This window comes from Halichoeres trimaculatus, unplaced genomic scaffold (assembly GCF_033239565.1).
Source record: "Halichoeres trimaculatus isolate MK-OKI-2021-1 unplaced genomic scaffold, fHalTri1.1 fHalTri1_scaffold_14, whole genome shotgun sequence".
Lineage (NCBI taxonomy): Eukaryota > Metazoa > Chordata > Actinopteri > Labriformes > Labridae > Halichoeres > Halichoeres trimaculatus.
The window spans coordinates 30128645-30147933 of NW_027437192.1; the positions used below are offsets into that span (position 1 = coordinate 30128645).

Sequence of the window (19289 nt, forward strand, 5' to 3'; positions counted from 1 at the left end):
GAGCTGTTAATCATGTAAAGATACTACTGGGTCACCAGAGGGACGGAATAAATACTAAAAGAGAAAAATACTTTCTCCTCAACAGGTTCAGAATATCATTTCATGTGCTGCACTGGTTCTGTGTATAAACACACAGGCACCATGCAAGCTGTTCATTGCTTTGGAGCCATTAGCGTGTTATTCTGCTGTGTTTTTTTTTCTTTTTTTTTTTTTTTTCCACTAGCTCGTTAGGGAAATATATATATATATAGCTATTCCCACCAGCCAGTTGCTAAGTCTATGTCTCTTGCTCTTGAAAAGCTGATTATGGTGAGTTTATCTTAGCCTTTAAAGGCTACCCGCTGCTGTAAATGATGCAGTGAGGAGAACAAGATATTCAAACCCAAACAGTAAAAATGCATCCAGTATAATAATAATAATAATAATAATAATAATAATAATAATAATAATAATAATAATAATAATAATGATAACAATAATGGTTTTGATACTCAAGGATGCAGTCACATTTTTATTGGTGTGACATTTATTCACTACAAATCATGACATAAATCAAACATTAGTAAGACGAAGTGAAATGAGTCACAGAGCATTAAATGCATGTTCATCCATGCAGTCTGTTCCTGATGGGAGTCAAACTTAAACCAAGGCTTAGGGAATAGATGTAATATTTGTTTTTCACTGTATCGTGGATTTTATTCTCAGCATATCTGCAAAGTATGAAAGACAACCAGTTACTGTGGATGTCTCATTTGTTCCTGGCACTAGCAGTCAGGTACTGCAATTAAAATGCCATCTGTCCTGTTTAAACAGAATAAGCTCTTGTCAAATAAGGGGGAGGGGAGGATTATGCAACTACACATGAATAAAAATGTCCATAAGCTGGAGTCCTTGGTTACTGTATGTTTAACAGCTGTCAACAACAGGAAATGAGTTTTCCCCATCAGTCTCTTTTAGTACTCTGTCTCTCTGATGTTCAGTGTTAAAACCTTTTTTTAGTTTCCTCTTCTGTTCACCTTCTCTTTAAAACCCAAAGTCAATTGCAGTTTTTTTTCCTCATGGCACTCTGCCATAAAATCCAAGCACCCTTGATTAAGAGAGAAGCACTATTGATTTTTTTTTCTTTTTCAGATGGCTGTCAGAGCCCAGATGACGGTGTATACAGTACTCTGTGGAGAAGAAGACGAACAAACTGACAAAAATCTTTGCAGGGTCACAAAGCAAGGGCAGCAATTTTCACACAGTGTCTTAACAAAATTAAACGATTTTGATTCAGAGGATAATATTGGTAGCAGCGGGTACACCCTGTTCAGTGGCTTTTTCAATTAGCAGGAAAATGTCTTGAGTAATCAGAGACACACTGATGTGGAGAAATTAGAGAAAGTCATGCAGTATTTGAAGAGAAAAAGGTTTGAATAATTCAGGTTCAACTTTATAGGAAATGTTTTATGAAATAAAAAAAAAAAGTTTTTTAAAGAGAGGGTATGCTTTCCCATAATTTAAATGTGTTAAAGCAGCGGTTCCCCTCTGACACACACGTGTACCAAAAGAACAAAGTGATCGGTTGCACATTGTGACATCATTGAACAGTCTAAACAGCCTTATGTTATTCATCTTATTTACACTAGGAAATGTCATTTCTGTCTCATCGTGGTTGTGCGTTCACTATTGTCCTCTGTTCTCTGTATTGCGCTTAACAGCAGAGTCACATCCTGATGTGTGCACAAAGGTGTGCATACACAGAAACGAAGACACTCCATGTCGCAGACACAGAGTCGGGAACAATAATGTCACAACCACCACAAGAAATGCTGTAAAGAAACTGGTTGAAATTACGTCAGTATCTGATGAGTCTGTCACTAATGGCGCCATGGTCACAGAGTTTCAGAGGTTACAGAGATGTTTAAAGAGGCTTTGAGAAGGATCTGATTTAATCGGACTGCCTCGCCACCTTCTGGCCCGGAGGCTCACACACACTGTTATAAAAAAGTGACTTTTAATCAGGGGTGTGTTTGTTTTGGAACAATTTTTCTTTGTTCAAGTCAACTTTTTACCGGATACAACGTGACAAAGTAAGGTGTTTATCAGTACAGTTATGTAGTGCTGTTGTTTGAAGTGTGACAACAAGCAAATGTAAGTTTGTACTGTATGTCAGTAGTCAGCTCTACGCAGTGCTATCGGCAGCCCGCTGCCACAACATATCTGTAGGCTGTCAACAAGCTATCTGTCAGTTTGTACAGTAGTTCAGTAGCTGTCCATATGTGGTGCTACTGACAGCCCAGTGCTCTAAGACATGTCTGTAATGTGTAACATTAGTGAATCCTGGTTATGTTCTGTCAGTCATCTACCAATCAGAGCTAACGTAACCTCACTCTTCATTTTATTGATAGACTCTCAAATTTGAACAGACCACTGCAGAATAACTGCTGACTGTGGGTTGGAATGGATATGAGCAGTAACAGTGTGTTACCCTTTAGCCTTGTGCTCTATCTCTCCTGTTGATCTTTCTTCTGCTCTTCTGTCCTTTTTCTGTCTGACAGTTAGGCTCCAGTGTCCACCATCACTACAAAATTAATCACAGAAAAAGTTTTCAGCAGAGAAAAACACAGATCTCTCTTCTCTATACTAAACTTTGTCAGCCAGCTTGGTGTTGTCATAGAGACTTGGATGTGCCATAAATCAAACTAGTCTTCTTAGACGCGATTGAGAAGCTATGAAGTAGAATTTCGAAATAACCTAAATTGGTGCTGATAATCTCAATTTAAAGTTTGGATTATGATCAGGCAAGAAGGGAGATTCAAACTCCTTACAGCCCTTTTAACATGCCCAAAGACAATTCTGACAACGTCATAGCTGCAGATCAGTCCTGCACACCCCCTCTCAGCTCTCTGGTGCTCCAAGGTTGGGACCCACCAAAATAAAGTTGCAATACTGGATGCTAAATGTGTGAAGATTTAAAGACATCATAGAAATCCCTGAATCTATCTGTAAACTGATCATTTGGTCATGGCAATTTGGAGGGCTGGGCTTCCAACTTCAGTCATGACAGACCACTTGAGTACTAGCCAATCAGAGGGAAGGGGATTTGTGGAGCAGGAAGTCTTGAAGAGGAAGCATCTAAATTCAAGTGTTTCAGCACAAGCTGAGATGTGGGTTATCAAAAACAATGGTGTGAGAAAAATAGAGGGATTTTTTTCTTTTTTTTCTCCACTTATTTTTCAGTTTTATTTTATTTTATTTATTTATCTATTTTAGCTGTAAATTATGCAACAAAACAACATAGGTACAGAAAGAAGACAAATAAAAAAGTACCATACCTCATCTTCTACAGAAACTTCCAGATCAGGTCTGGGGAAGAAGGAGGGTAATTTTGTGGTAATACAAAGAAAAATATAGCAAAACTAATATTTGGTTCCACTCAGAAAGGTGTTGGGTGTTGGACCTGTCTTGTTAACCAACCAATCACTGCACAGCAGGGATTTTTGTGCAGAATTTAGTTAGAGAGCTTCACATTTATTGACCCCAAACCCACCTGACACCGCAGAGCTTTAACTGAACAAAAATCGACTTGGTGCACAGCTGTCACTTCAAGTTCTCTTTTCGATATCTGAAAGATCTTTGTGCTCATTACTATTCCCCTCCTGGTTTGTGTGTTCTATTCTCTTTTCTCTATCATTATTACCACAGAATCAGGCTGTACTCTGACTGAAAGGCTTTACTGTACTTGACTCCAGGTCACAAGTGTGCTGGTCATGGGGCCTGCCTCATGGATGGATAATCACAAATTGTTTTCTCTTCCCCCTCTGCTCACTCACTGAGAGCATGAGCTCTCAATTATCCAGCCTGGACACATGATCTCTGTGCCAGATCTCAGAGGAGGTCCAGTCACTGTATCAGGTTCCCCTTTCTTGGCTCTGTCACACCAGCAATCGATTCATGCAATACGATCCGGGAACACAAACTTAATCCTTTACCTTTGTATTTCTAGTCGCAGTAAATTGCAAAGTATCAGTTGACGGTGGAGTTACTGAACTGGAATACCATTTTATTTAGCAGGGTAGCAATTGCCAGGATCGATACACCAATAATGCAATAAGCACACACAGGAAAACAGTCGCTGCTGTGGAGAGCACCTCCAGAGCAATATGGGGAAGGTGGTCATTATCCTCCTCCAGAGCAGTGGTTATCTCTTTTTCGACCACAAGTGCCTTTCCTTTAAAGCAGCTGTGGCAAACTTTGTCAAACACTCATGCTTTAAAATACAAATGTCATTTACTGTCCCATTCAAATGTTCGTACACAAGGAAACAACTGTAGGTGTCCAAATGTTGGTCTGCACCAGGCCATGGTCAGATCAATCAGGTGTTTCAAGTCGTCTGAGTTCATGAAATATACCTGCAACAAACCTGCCCCTTCCATCTGTTCTTCATCTCACAGATCGTCTCAAGTGCGACTAAAATGACAGATCAAACACCACAGAATCAATTACATAACACGCAGGATGCATAAACAGCAGGTCTCCCTGAGGCCCTGCGGGTAATAACAAGGCTTCCTTCATGTCAACACAACAGGCCAACATGCATCTGTCAGCCGCACTGATGAGTACACGTGATTATGAAACCCACATTTCATCACTTACTCGCTGTTTCTTCGTCATCCCAACAACAATTACTGAGAGAATTACACACAGGCATACATGCCATTAGGAGGCACTGTAAAGAGAAGAAGCAGGAGGTCGTGGAGGGGAAGAGCCCATGGAGGCCCGTGGGCTTCTGCATCTTTTTAAGTGTTGGTAATAAAATGTAGCCACCACCTCCTTAACAACTCCTGGCCAATGGGAACTCATTGAACAAACTTTTATGTGCCCTCAGAAAATGCTTGAGCATCTCCTGTGCTGCTTCTCCACGTCAGTCCTCAACATGCGCAGGTAGGACCCACTTCACAGGGGAATCTCATCTCTGTGGCTCCTTCTGCTCCTGAAACTTCACCGCCGTGACTCGTCGTCTGCCTCCCGCCACTGAGGGGACTGAAATATGGCTTTCCACAGCTCAGGCGTGACAAGGTAAACATCTCATGTTGGAATTCTGTAAGGTCTCTCTCATCTTTGAGCTTTTTGTTTCATTTCCACAACAATGGACACCGATTTCAGCTTCAGTGAGCCCTAAAATTTCATTAGAATCTTCATACAGGGAAAGAAAACATCTTCATTTTCTCATCTTCAGGATTCTTTGAATTCAGCACCTTTACAGATGTGTAGGGTTTGTCTTAAGCAGAAAGAAAGGAGAGGGTTCAGGCTTTGAACTGGGTGTATCACATCTTTGTGTTTTCATTTCATATAAAGGCACTGGCCAAAAACAAATCTTATCAAGTGTTTTTGTCTTATTTCAAGTACAAATTTTCTTTTTAACCTTGATATTAGCCACATTTCTCCGACCAATCAAGAAAAATGTCTTGTTTTAAGTTATTGAAAGACAAAGATGAGGTCTGAATTGCTTGTAACAAGTTAAAAAATCTGCCAAAAGAACAGGGAAAATTTGCAAAAAAAATTCACTTGAAACTAAAATTATGTCCTAATACAAGTGACTTTTTTCTTGTTCCATTGGCAGATTTTTCAACTTGTTATAAGTAATTCAGACCTCATTTTTGTCTTTAAATAACTTGAAACAAGACATGTTTCTGGACAGGTCAGATGAACGTGGCTCATATTAAGTCTAAAAAGACAATTTTACTGGAAATAAGACGAAAACACTTGATAATATTTAAGTTTCTTGCAGTGGGAAATGTCTTGTTGGCCTAATCTGGGGACGTCACAATGGGTGGCAGCAGAGGGAAAGTCCCATTGACTTTCAATGAATGGCTTAAATTAAAGGAGATGTCATTTACTAATTGACTCCACTGATTGATGTCATAACATTTACCGTTAAGACTTTTATTTTCCCTCTTTGACTCCACGTTTGAACCGTGGAAGTATTCCATCTCTGAAACCAGAGACAGGACCTTTAATCTTGCCGGATGTAAATTACACACGTTCAGACTTACAGTAAATGGGATTTAGATGCTTGTATGACAGCATTTAATCTCGGTATGGAGGTCGTATAATTCAAAAAGTGTCGCCTGCAGCTCTAAGCCCACATTAAGACAGCTTTCAGCTTTGTAATCCATCAGTCTTCATGTGGTTTTTATGTCGTTATGTGAAGAAGAAAAAAAACCTGACCCCTGAGGGTTGAGCTCCACAGAAAGTAGTAAGCAAAAGTAGTAAGCGGCTGTGTAATGGGAGGGCAGGTGTTGACTTGCATTCCAAAACAAATAACAGTTACAGTGTGCAGAGAATACTTTCTAACATATCTTTAGCAATATCTGGCTACCATCTGAAATACTAGGACATAAACTGTTTTGCTTTTTTAAAGAGTTACAGTAAAAGTCTGACCAATCTTCATGCAATGTAACAAAAGTGCCTGAAATGTGATAAACAATAAAAAATGTAGACTCATGATGTAATAGAAGCCCCAAAATTTAACGATGCTGAGCCCAAAATGTAACAGCTTGTTACATTTTTAATTACATTTCATGCTCAGCACTTTTGTTACATTATTGACCAGTTATAACATTTCAGGGTTAATTACTATACTGCTGTACAATATATTATAATAATTTGCTTCTTTTTCTTTTTTATTATAATTACATTTAACATTTCAAGATGTTTCCACATAGCTTGCTCTAACAAGCCTAGTCTTTCTATGTTTTAGATCCAATAAAAACTCAACACAGTTGGTAAAGTTTCCCAGTGTAGACTACAGACAGATTTTGCTGCTGTGTTTTTACAAAGGGTCATAATCTTTCAAAAATCAAAGAAACATTTGTCCTCTAGTCAACAAATGTCACTGGTTAATCTTTAGCATTCAGCACCCTTTGAGTAAGCTACCCTATCATTAGAGACCTGTCATTGATATTTAAAAACAATTGAGTCAAATATTTTCCCTTGGAATAGAGCAAAGATCCCAAACTGTTCAACCTACAGTCAGACCGGTGACCCCCTGCTATGGGGATGCACTTATAGTTCAACCCAGAAGCAGACAAAAAAAAAAAAAAAAAAAATGAAAAAAAAAATCCTAAGATAATTAATTTAGCTAATTAAATATGAGACTACCTGAGTGTGCATATCCCTGTGTTTCCTGCATAGACTGTATAAAACACGTCACCCATCTGTTTCTGAAACGGAAAATGAAGCACATTGACTATAGCGGCCATATTGGTAGTGGCAAGGGCTTCGCCTACAGCCATAGGGCGCCGGCCATCACGTGACCCTCAGCTGTGCCTCTTATTGGGGGAGCTCGCGATCTTAATATCCTCTGAACTGCCGAGTTAGAAAAACTTAGAGGTAAAGTTAGCGACTCAGATAGGAGACGCTTTTTGAACCAGGCTGTAAATAGGTTAATTTCTGCTTTGAAAATGGCTTTTTTTGGCTTGGTGTGTCTGTGACTTCCGCTACTTCTGGAGCGAGCCTCAAGCGAACACTCCAGACACAGCAGATTTTAGCACTTCCGCATTGTCTCATATTCTCATACCTGAGGTTGCCGCTTGGTTTCCTGAATTAATCTGCCTCCTCTGATACAATCGTTATTTGGATTTGGCCACTGGGGGGTTTTCAACAAAGGGAAACATAGATCAAAACTTTTCTGTTCAAATGGTTTTATTAAACTCAATTTCTATTTCTATTTCTACAATAAAAGTGAATACAATATTTATCTGTATACTGTATACTCTTGATCCAGCGGTGACTGGCCAGTAGAGGGCGCTAGGGTGCCACTCTCTTTCATGGAGGGTGTGTTTTTATTAATCTTATTAAAAAAAAAAAAAAAGTTATACAAAAAAATTACTTTTTGAATATATTGCTTTCTGTCATAATACTGGGCAAGGTATGCACTTATTTAGGAGAATTTGGCCAATCAGCATCGCAGGAAGTAATCCCCAAAGTGCGATTATTTGTTTATGCCCTTCAGGTAAGTTTGGTTTGTCTTGGTAGTTGAAGTTTGTTAGCACTGACAATAATGGGCGCAATACGTTCTCTTCTCCAGAAATATAAAGATATTAAATCATGCAAACAGAAAGTGTTTGATCTGTTCCACATTTCTGTGTTGAGGAGCCTGAGGTGACTAAACCAGTATAACAAAGGTATCAGTGTAGGTATAATAATTTAAAAAACAGCAATATGTGCACAAAAGTAGTCTCAATTTCAGTTAAGTATCCTAGGTCATTAGTGTTTGTTTTGTTTTTTTTTGGATTGGCTTACCTTGTGGCAGGGGGGTCCTCAGTCTGACAATTGCTATTTGTGGTGTGGTGGACTTAAAAATGTGGAAAACACTTGAAAAGACAGGCATGTATTTTAACACTGCTAAGCTAAGCTAAGCTAAGCTAAGCTAGGCTGATTTTCATTGACATTCAATCTTTATCCATATTTGTTACACAATGACATCACACAGCTTTGGTTGTTGTATTTCTTCCAGCATCTGCCAATTTAAGGACATAATAAATAAGAGGTTTCACAGACTGCTGTGTTCCCTCATAACTTCAGGTTGGTAAGTTTTAAAGGGTTCAGTAAAGAAAGCTTCCCTCCTGTCACATCTCATCAGTCACATGTTGTTGCACCGGTCTGGACTGCTGATAGATTTGCGTGAGAGGCAGACAGAAAACCCCGCTGAGGATTTGTAGATGCTCCTTAAACGTGAAGGGCATAATGTTAGAGCCCAGTGCTTGTTCTTAAGAGACCCGGCTGCCTCAGCCATTAGTCATTTCTCTGACAGTGCACACATACACACACACACACACACACGTTTAGCAACACACATCTGAAAGAAAGTTCAGACGTTACACCCTCAGAAACACCACCTCAAAGCTGCAGTTCTCGCTTTTGGACGAGACTCCTCGCCGTCTCTCAGTCATATGATGATGGATTTGAGATCGCTATAAAATGTCCTGATGTCAGTGAAAGTGAAGAGCAAAGGTAGCACTGCTTCAACACAATGTACCATCACCTGAGATCACCTTGAAAACAGCTCCAAGGCTATCGCAGCGATGTGTCATCCCATTCTCCAACGTTTGACACATCGTGACTTTGTGGCAAGGCTGCTAAGTGCTCAAGGTTCTAAATGAGGAAGACTCGAGTACGCAATCCCCAGGACTCACAGTTTCTGCAGCTACACAACTTCATGAGAAGAGGCCAGTACGGTTTAGAGGGCTGAACTCATGAAGTGGTAGAAAATGACCTCTTAAAGACATCAACCTTAACTCCAGGTCTCCTTATTAACATTTTCCAGGACAACTGTTGGAAAAACTATATGTGTTTGGTCAAATTTCCATGTTATGGATTAACTTTGAGGCTACAGCTGAAGCTTTTGTTAAATATGCCTTTTTGTGCTTGGAAGCAGCCGTCAGAAACAAGTTGTAAGTCCAACTGTTTGAAGTAATCATTCAGTACATTACATGCAGCTTAAGACATCAGACTATGAGCTTGGTCAGCACAGGATAGGACTAGTAAAATGGATGTAAACAGCTTAGTCAGACTGAGAACTGACTGAGCATAGCTGGGTTAACACAGGAAAATGATGCATTTGATTTGGCATGCCTTGATACACTTCAATGTTCAGCGTGAGCAAATTTCACCTGAAAAAGAAGAGTGAGCAGATGACCATGAGAAATCAGGTCATTGTGCTTCGACACATCAAGCAAACACCATGGCACACATAATCATAAAACATCAAGATGTTGCTTACTCTTTGGGTGAACTGCAACCAGTTCAATACACACACACAGCTTCGCTTGTCAAAAAGAAGAAAGCGCCACCTACTGAAGCATAGTGAGATGTTCTCAGCCAAAAATCAGACAAGACTGGATTCCCTGCTATAAGTTTACGATCAAGCTTTGACATGTAAACCTAAGGACTGATGTAAGAGTGTCAGATTTAGCAAACATCCTAAATGATGTAGATCATTCTAGATGGTGTCTATCCCTCTGTATGAGTCTGAATTAATCATTAAAAGCTCTGCTTTGGGTTCCACCAACATCTTCCACCAGCTATCGTCTGAATGGCCATCAGTCAGGAGCAGATACAAGTAAGAAGAAATTGTTGCCTTTCCCAGATTTGAGCAGATCCCTGTTAACCCCCCACCCCCACCCAAAAAATAAATAAAAAGTTATCCATAGTTCAGTGCAAAACGTTGCAATTAAGCAAGCTTTTCTTAAAGCTAGATCCACAAAATTTCAAGATGTAACGAGTCAAAAATGATTCCAGAGTTGAGTGAGTGTCACTAAGGTGTCATGAAAGTTTGGTGGGTTGGTGAAGTGTTTCACTTTTTTCTGGGTGGCCTTGATTTTTTTTTTTTTTGTCTTTGATTACAAAACAATGAATCAATCAAACACTGAGTATTTCAACCAAATAGTGGGGAAGAGGTAGAGTCATATGATGACGAAAGTCAATTTAGGAACTGTGTCAGGAATCATAAAAAGTAATGCAGACAAAATGAAAACCATTTATATATCAAGTCTATAGACATTTCTATGCAAAATTAGACAAAAAACTCATCATTTTCAAAGGCTACTTATGCTAACCTCATGTAGCATGCCTCCAAACAATTATCATCATAAGCAACTGAGCACGTTTGATCTGTACTAAAAATAGCGTAACATGGATAAAGTTAGAGTTTGCTTTCTTTGAAATGTTTTTATTTTTTTATATACATATTTTATTCACAGATTTTTCAATTTGCAAAAATCTATATATTGGTAGTAGAACACACAAGAATACATTTTGATCAAATACACAAATAAACACAAGTACAAAGATACAGCACACATACACACAAAGGAAAGAGAGAAAAACAAACAAAAAAACAACATGGCTGCCAGTTCATGGTACATAGCAGTAGTAGAACAAAAGTTTCAAAGTTGTTAACACAAGAGCAACCGGTCAGTAATGGGGTAAGCGACATGAGGATATAGAAGAGACACAGCCTTGGGACCACCATAACTGTGTCATGAAAGCAAGCTGATGTCACAATATGCCAAAAAAGGTCTCCAAACTCTCTCAAATTTAATCTCTGTGTTGGGTTTGTGCATACGCAATTTTTCCATTTGAATAACGTGAAGCATGTCTTTAAGCCAGTGCAAGAAGCAGGGTGGTGATGTGGATTTCCAAGTGAGAAGAATACATGTCTTAGCAACCACCTTTCCTAAAAGCAATGCAATCTGTATATCATGTGACAGTTTGAAAGTCTCTGCAGAGCACCCAAAGATGGACAGGTTGTGGTTGGGTTGAATGTCTATGGAATATGCTTTGGAGAAGCTTTGGAAAATGGAAGTCCAAAAGTTGCACAGTACAGGGCAAAACCAGAAAAGATGTGCCAGAGAACCTTCAGCCAAACATTTAAAGGACACTGAAGGGAAGATGTGATGAAGTTTTGTCTTTAAAATGCAGTCTATGCATCACCTTATACTGGATCAATCTGTAACGTGAATTAGTAGAACAACGATGAACCGGTGACATAGCTTCTTCCCAAAATTCTGGAGCTATCTCTGCATTCAAATCCCTGGCCCAAGCTTCTCTGATATGATCTGAAGACACCAAAACTGTAAAGCAGCCCACACATTTTGACACTAGTTGATTGGAGTCTGGAGGGAGGAAAAGATTTACAAAAAAATGAATGTGTTTTTAGGGGGGTTTCAAATTGTGAACATTTATCCTTAACATAATGTCTAACTTGCAGGTATTTAAAAAAAAAAGTGTGAACTTGGAAGATTATAATTAGTGCTTAATTGAGGAAATTATGCAAAATGGCCGTGAATATAAAGATCAAAACGTTATTATCCTGAAAAGTGTCAATTACGTTTCTGATCTTCCTGAGATTTCATCACCATGTTTGAATCTCCTCTGAAATGTGAAGCTAGCACAGTTTAAAACTGTGTTTATGAGCACAGCTAAATGTTTCCTGATATCCCTCTGCTCTTTGTACCGACTCAATGAAAGTGTCAAAGCAAATTCAATTCACGACTATCATCTGATTTCCTCAGCAGAAAGCGCCCGCTGCCTCCGTTGATGTCGGCGTACTCTCCTGTCTATTTGGCTCTGCTGGCCCTTCTCTTCGCTCCGGCACTTGGACGTAAGTCACCCACAGACAAAGCAAACCCAATGACTCATCACAAAACCACTACACTGTATATTACTCTTACCTCCATTACTGTGAAACTGCTTTTCTTGTCAACACAGACCAAGAGAATGGAGGTTTATGCCACTGCTCAGTCCTTTTCATTTTAGGACTCAAAAAGCAGAGGCCAAAAATAGCAGACACACTGTGCTGGGTCTGTGTTGTGGGATTAAATCAGATTAAATGCCCACTCTGATAATCACAACAAGCCCTTTCTCTGCTGCTGTTTGAGGACACAATAAAGCAAACATGCAGCGAGTGCCCGCTGAAATGTGCCTCATTGTCAGGACGCACACATGCAACTGCATGTGACATCTTAATTGTGGTTCATCTCCTCCTCATTGCACTAATGAGTGGCTTTCTGAGGCAGTAACTTTAACAACTTGAGGCCCGACTGCACCGTCAGATAAGTGTTTAGCGGTTGTAAATATAGGATTATAAATACCGTCTCACCACTTTATCTCATTTCTCAGCAGTTATGTGGGATCTTGGAACGGCTTCCAGATGTGTTTTGTTCGAGCTGCTCGCTTTAAACGAGCTGACTCAGGTTATTGACTGGGGAGGCCCCCCGGCTGTCACAATACCTCTTTCACAGAGTTCTTTGAGACAAGGATTTTCCCCCTTTGAAACTGCAGTGAAGAAAATTAGAGACAGCGCCCCCCTCTGACACCTCCCTGGAGCTGGTGTTGTAAATGTAAATGTTCTCAGTTCACAGAGGCCCACAGAACAAGGCCTGTGTGTTAGCTTGACGATCAGCGACAGAGACTTTAATGAAGAGAGAAGCTGAAGCAAAATGACAGAGTGATGTATGGCAGAGCGCAGTTTTCACCAAAGCAGACTTCACTACTGATAAATCCTCAACTTAAACAACATGGAACGTGTCTCAGCTTCCATTTTCAGCCGTCACAGTCAAACGAAACTGATGGCGTATGGCTACAGACATGCAACATCAGCTGCTATATCTATCACCATTATGTTTCCATTTATGATGACATATTTGGATCACAAGGTCTGTCCAAACAGTCTGAGCCTTTGTGCATGCAGTGTGGAAATATGTGATCAGCAGCAGTAATAAGAGCAGAGCCTTACATTAAAAATGCACACAGAGCATTGTGATGTTAATCCACCCTGACTCTAAAGACCTTGTGTTTTCCTTTTATATGTGTGTCCTTGAGAATGTTCAACAACAGCCTGTAGTTTACTGTAATTGTCGAACTCTGGATTAATGCTTCTCTTTTCATCCCAGAACTAGACCTCAACCGATTGGATGGTGATACTGTGTGCCCACCAATAAGAAGCGGACAAGACGACCTTCCAGGTAATCCAGTTGAAATAAGGTTGTGTCCTTCTGGTGTCTCCTGATACCGATGGTCACTTTTCTGCAGTATTACGTGCTGCGTTAATAACAGCAAACTCTGCTTCTGACCTAGGAAAATGCTCTCCATTAGAGGGCGATATGGGGAAATTCGTCAGGATGGTTTTATGACAGGATCAGGATTTTATCAGGATTGTTTTTCATATTCAGACTATTTTGAGCTTCAAAGTACATTTTTAGACCTGAATATTTCTGATACTGCACTCTGAACTATTTTCATAAGATTAGAGAAACTTTTTTCATCTCACAACCAGGAAATTTACATTGTTGCAGCATCAAATACGGACATTGTGGGGTGAAAAATCTGGAAAAGGAAACCAAACAAAAAAGTAGTATATCTTTAAAGATATTTTCAGATGTCATATGTTAAGTAAATATAGGGTTTAGAGTTTAAATAAAAACCAACTTTTTTTTCCTTTTTTTTTTTTAAATAGTGGATCCTCGTTTCTATAATTTTTTCTTTATTTATTTTCATTCATTAATTCATTATTTATTTATTTTTGATCTTTTTCATCTTTTTAATTTTATTTATTTATTTATGTATTTTTTTATTTTATTTTGTTTTATTTATTTATTTATTTATTATTATTATTATTTCATTTTTTTATTTTTTAAGGGGGAGTAAGGTTCACATGTCATGTTGGTCTGCAGCTCTTTTTTATTTTTGTTCTAGGTGATTTCTAAATAATATTATGTGGGGGAAGGGGCAGATATAACAAGAACTTTGCTTCTTTCTGCTCCCTTTTCATTTATATTTATAAGTTCCTTTTTTTGTACTAAATGTATTTTTTTTTTTGTCAGAATGAAATAAATCAAGTCAAATAAAAAAAAAAGTATATATCAAATTGAATAATTCAATAAGAGTAACAGGAAAAAATACATATACACAAAGTATTAGGGATAACATAAATGTAAAAAGTCTTGTGAAAGGGGTGGGACATGTTGTCTCTCAGATACGACAGCCTGGCCGTCATTCCCCATCAGCCACCACCTTCACAAAGACCAGAGGGTCCACATAGCTCCATAAGCTAGGTCTGAAAATAACAAGATACTAATCTGCCCTCTAGTGTTTCTTCTGTTGCTGGTTTAGCATGGCTAGCTCGTCCATGTTGTTGGAGATAGATCTTGCGTTCCAAATATTGAAAAAGGGAAGGACAGGTCGATGTTGTCACTTCGTAGCTCACACCATAGTAGGAACACTTTATCCCCTCCTCAGCCTGCAGGAAAATATCAGGCCCAGCACCAGTTAGCATCACCATGCTACAGGCTGCTAACAGCTGATCTCATATGGACATAATGTGCCTATATTTGTCTTTTCTGCACTATTTCATTACTTTAATCTAGTCTAATGTGCTTTTTTGAAATCTCCCATTTTCACATCATGATAAAAACATTCATTTAAAGACGTCAGCTGTAAGAGTTGTTGAGTTTCTACAGAAAGTTCAGAGCTTTAGCTTTAAACAAGTAGCTTATGCACAGTCCAGATGTTGTTGAGTGAGACCTTACTGCTTTGGTTTTGTTTGTAACCTTAACAAAACATGCAAACGTAAACATAATTTAGAGCATGATCCATTTCAGTGCTTTAGTTAATACACTGTTAGATGAAAGCTGGGGGCTGTATGAGAGTGGACCCCAGCTGAAAACACTCTACAACATTAACTCCTCTATTCAAAGAAGGGAGGTGGGTTAAATTGGATATACAGGCTGGTTGCCTAAAGCCTCAGGACACTGCTTTGGATTTCAATGAGGCAAATGAAATGTTCCACTCGAGCTTCACAGATCCTTTCTTTGCACACTTCAGACTCAGCAATTTTGTAATTGCTCACCACTGCCCTGCTTGTCAAGTACACACGTTTATAGACATCCTGCTCCTGGAGAAAGTAATGCATTGTTAAACATAAAAGATACTTTATTTCTCATTAGAGCTTTTATGATTCCTGAGTCAGCACACTGACCTTTGTCATGTCATGCTTTACCTCCAATTCTGTTTAGTTATTTTGACTTAAATACCAAAGCAACAGATTGGTATATTTCTCTTTCAGTTATTTTTGGGGGCCTTTTGATGCCTTTAAACTGATACGGAAGGACAGTGGACAGAGGAGGAAGATAGGGCATGAGTGGGGAGCGACATGCAGAAAAGAGGCAAACTGTGTGGAGCGCGACCTGAACCGCTGAGCCATCTGCCCACGGAGATTGATTCACTCCAATGAAATAAAAAATGATAATAGTTAAATAAAAACAAATCACGGCCTCACAGGAAAAAGGAAAAACTTCGCCAACCTTCCACACTGTCCTCTGCTTGTTCTTCTCTGCCATTGAGAGACCTCTGATACACTTTATACAAAGAAAAAAAAAGAAAGAAAAAAAGACTCACAGCTAATGAGCGCTTTTGTCTGATTTCTAGTTAAAATGCCTTCTATGACTTAATAACAGACAAATTTATCAAACAAGTCCAGAAAAAGTCATATTTCAAGGTATAGGAAGTCAAATTGATGCCTGAGTTGCTAGTGACAAAACACTCTACCAGTGAGAAAATCAACACATCTATTTACATGAAATAAGGATATTGACCTACTTCAAGAAACTTAAAAAGTAAAAACTTGATTATTTTCCCCTTTAAAAATGGTTAATTGAGTTTTTGAGACATTTTTTATAAGAAAAGATGAAACACTTAGTTTTGACTTATCGTAGTGTGCCAAAGTGGGTAGCTAATCTCTCCCCTCTGTAGCCTCCTTGTGGTTACTTTTTTACCTTAAATACAAAGTTCAAGAATTTCCTCTGTCAATCTTACTCTTTATGTAATGTTGTTGATTATTTGAAATAGACTACTCGTACTGACGAAGATAATACTGTTGATAAAGATGATGGGCTTTTGTACAGCCCATCAAGGCCAAATCTATTTCTAGGCTCTTACTTGATGTTGCTCTCTTTTAACATCCTTGTCTTGCACTTATTCTCAGCTGTACGTCTACCTTGGATAAATGTGTCTGTTAAAAAGACTATTGTGTCGTGAGACAGGAGAATAGTCCAATTTAAAGTCCAGACAGGGTGAGCAAGACTCCACTACACCGCGGTGTATACGTTATCCTGGTGTTCCCTACTATCAACTAAAAAAAACAAACTGACACAGGGCAATGTTTTACAGATGATTTCACTGATTTAAAAGTGGCTCATCTCTTATTGATAAAAGGTCAAAGAAAAAAAACAATTCAAGGATACTGGGGGTATTCATCTTTATCATTCTTTACATATTATGTATTATTATTCTATTTTTACAAGATTATGGTCAAAGCTTTTTTCTAAGCATCTTAGAGAAGCTCTCACCAGCTGTGCTGCTGGTGTCTGGATTGCAGGAAAGTACGATGCTCCACTTTTTTTTTTAATCAGATTTTTGGGGTCCAGCAGCTCTTCTGGCTGCTCTCACATCTGTGCTGCCAACAGTCATTATTCTCCCACTCTGTGACCAACTAATGACTGAGACCACTGTTTTTACCACAGTGTCAACAGGCAAGAATGACTAATGGATTGTGATCATAATATTACACCATATTGTCTATTATCATAAAACATATTGACCAAGTAATTTGGATGTTGTTACAGTACATGTTTTTCTTCCACTAAATAACAACAGACAGAAACACACCATAATGACCTCAGTGACTCATCAATAATCTTAATGTTATAAAAACATTAATCGAGGTATAGAAACATTAACCTTCTCAAATGCATCCAGCTGTTTAAAGGATCAGTGGACCATTGTAAAACTGTCTGCAGAGGATCAATCACATCGTCTCTCTTTATTAAGAACAGCAAGAGTTATAATAAGATGACACACTTTATCAGCCCCTCTTCATTGATGCTACAACTCTAATTAATAATTAACCTAAATACAGTTTTGTATCAGGACGCTAACTCTCACACTGTCCACTGCAGGTTTTGATCTGATCACCCAGTTCCAGCTGGATGTGATCCCTCTGAAAGGTGTGAGGAAGGTGGACGGCTCCACTGCGCTCCAGGTGGCGTACCGCCTGGACAGGGAAGCAAACTTCCAGATTCCAACCATGTGAGTACAGTAAAAAAAAAAGCTTTTAAAGGGAAACAGATACAAATCCAACCAATAGGGAGAAGCAGCAGTGGTCTGCTCATGCAGGTGTTGCATTATTACAGGTCCAGCACAGATGTTACAGTGCAGTGAGCGGTGTGTAATTGTTAACAAAAAACATGTCCGGACCCATTTGGCATCTGTCAGACACAGAGAAGAGAGTTCAGGCATTTTTTTGTTCAGTGTGGGGTTAAAACATCCTCTCTCCACATGATGAAGCATTTGTTTGTACAGGGAATGTTTATCATTATATCCTTCTGGCTCTCCTGGTTTGTAATGAATGGTTGGTTGTCGCTTCACGGCCGTATCTAATGGACTTGTGCTTGCAGAACACCTCAAAGTGTTTGCACTGCTGGTTTCATCCTTTGTACTGCACTCTTTCTAAGAATCCCTAAACCCAGGTTTCTAATGATACTTTAGTTATTTGAGCGAATAAATTGTCACAATCCTTGTTCATTTCATTCAATCAATCTCGTCCACTTTTTATCTGAGCCTTGCACACCGTTTGTCAAAGAAGCATTGAAACTGATGACACTGCCACTGATGCATGGACATCCTTTAGGCACCCCATTAGGGAAAAAAAGATATTTTGTTGATTTGGTAGTTTACTCTTAGTTTAATGGAGACAGGAAATGAAAATTATCCAAGTACAGTAAAGTATCCTTGATGTAAGGGATAAAGTATGGCTTGAGGTTAGTCATGGGAAATAGAACCCTGGCATGGTATGTCTGGCTTGTTATTTGACCACAGTCTTCAAATACTAACCCCAAACCTTTGAGGATTATTTTATTGATATAATATTATTTATTTATAGCTATTTTTTTAAAGTCCCGGTGATTCCACAGCAATTCACATTGCTTAGCTTTACAAACTTTAAAAAATTTCCCAACTCTCACCCTTGCTGCTATCATCATAACAGTTTGCTGGCCTAAAGGAATGATAGTCAGAACCAAATATATAAATATATATGGATTAGCAAGCTAACTGAAGCTAACATTTTAGCCACATTGTCCAATTCTATGATGATAACTTCAGCTAACATTGTGTGAGCGTTGTTTACAAATAAGATACTACTAAAAGCTAACATTATAGCCTCTGTGTTAACATATATGACAATAACAGAAGCTAATGTTTTAACAAGTTGTTTACCTAAATGTTGCAAACTTAAGTAAATATCTGAACCATAATTTCACCAATGTGGTGCTAACTGAAGCTAAAATTTTGGCTACATTGTTTACCAGTCTGATGCTAAATGAAGCAAACCTTCAAAACAAATGAATCACCATTTGGATGCTTACAGAATATTACATTTAGCTTCAATGTTTACCAATATGCTGCTAACAGAAGCTAATGTTTTAGCCACATTGTTTACCATTATGATACGAACTGAAGCAAATGTTTAAATCATGCTGGTCACCAATATGATGCTAACTGAAGCTTATACTTTTAGTATATTGTTTTCCAATATGTTTACAGAAACTTCAACTTTATTAACATTTGTATGAATAAAGTGCTAAACAAAGCTAATATTTTAGCAACATTGTTTACCATTATCATGCTTGCAGAAGCTAACATTTAAGCGAAGTTGTTTGTCAATATGATGATAAAAGTACATA

At 38.6% G+C, this 19289-nt stretch overlaps 1 protein-coding gene across 1 annotated transcript in view; it reads left to right on the forward strand.

Annotated features, from left to right (window-relative positions):
- The first annotated feature begins 5032 nt into the window (after nucleotides 1-5032).
- Nucleotides 5033-19289, forward strand: part of col9a1c (collagen, type IX, alpha 1c) — a 50025-nt gene continuing 35768 nt past the window's right edge. Inside the window, exons 1-4 of the mRNA XM_074687249.1 lie at nucleotides 5033-5061; nucleotides 12066-12151; nucleotides 13443-13514; nucleotides 17505-17634. Of these exons, the coding sequence (XP_074543350.1) occupies nucleotides 5033-5061; nucleotides 12066-12151; nucleotides 13443-13514; nucleotides 17505-17634 (317 nt within the window). The remainder of the gene's footprint in view (nucleotides 5062-12065; nucleotides 12152-13442; nucleotides 13515-17504; nucleotides 17635-19289) is intronic.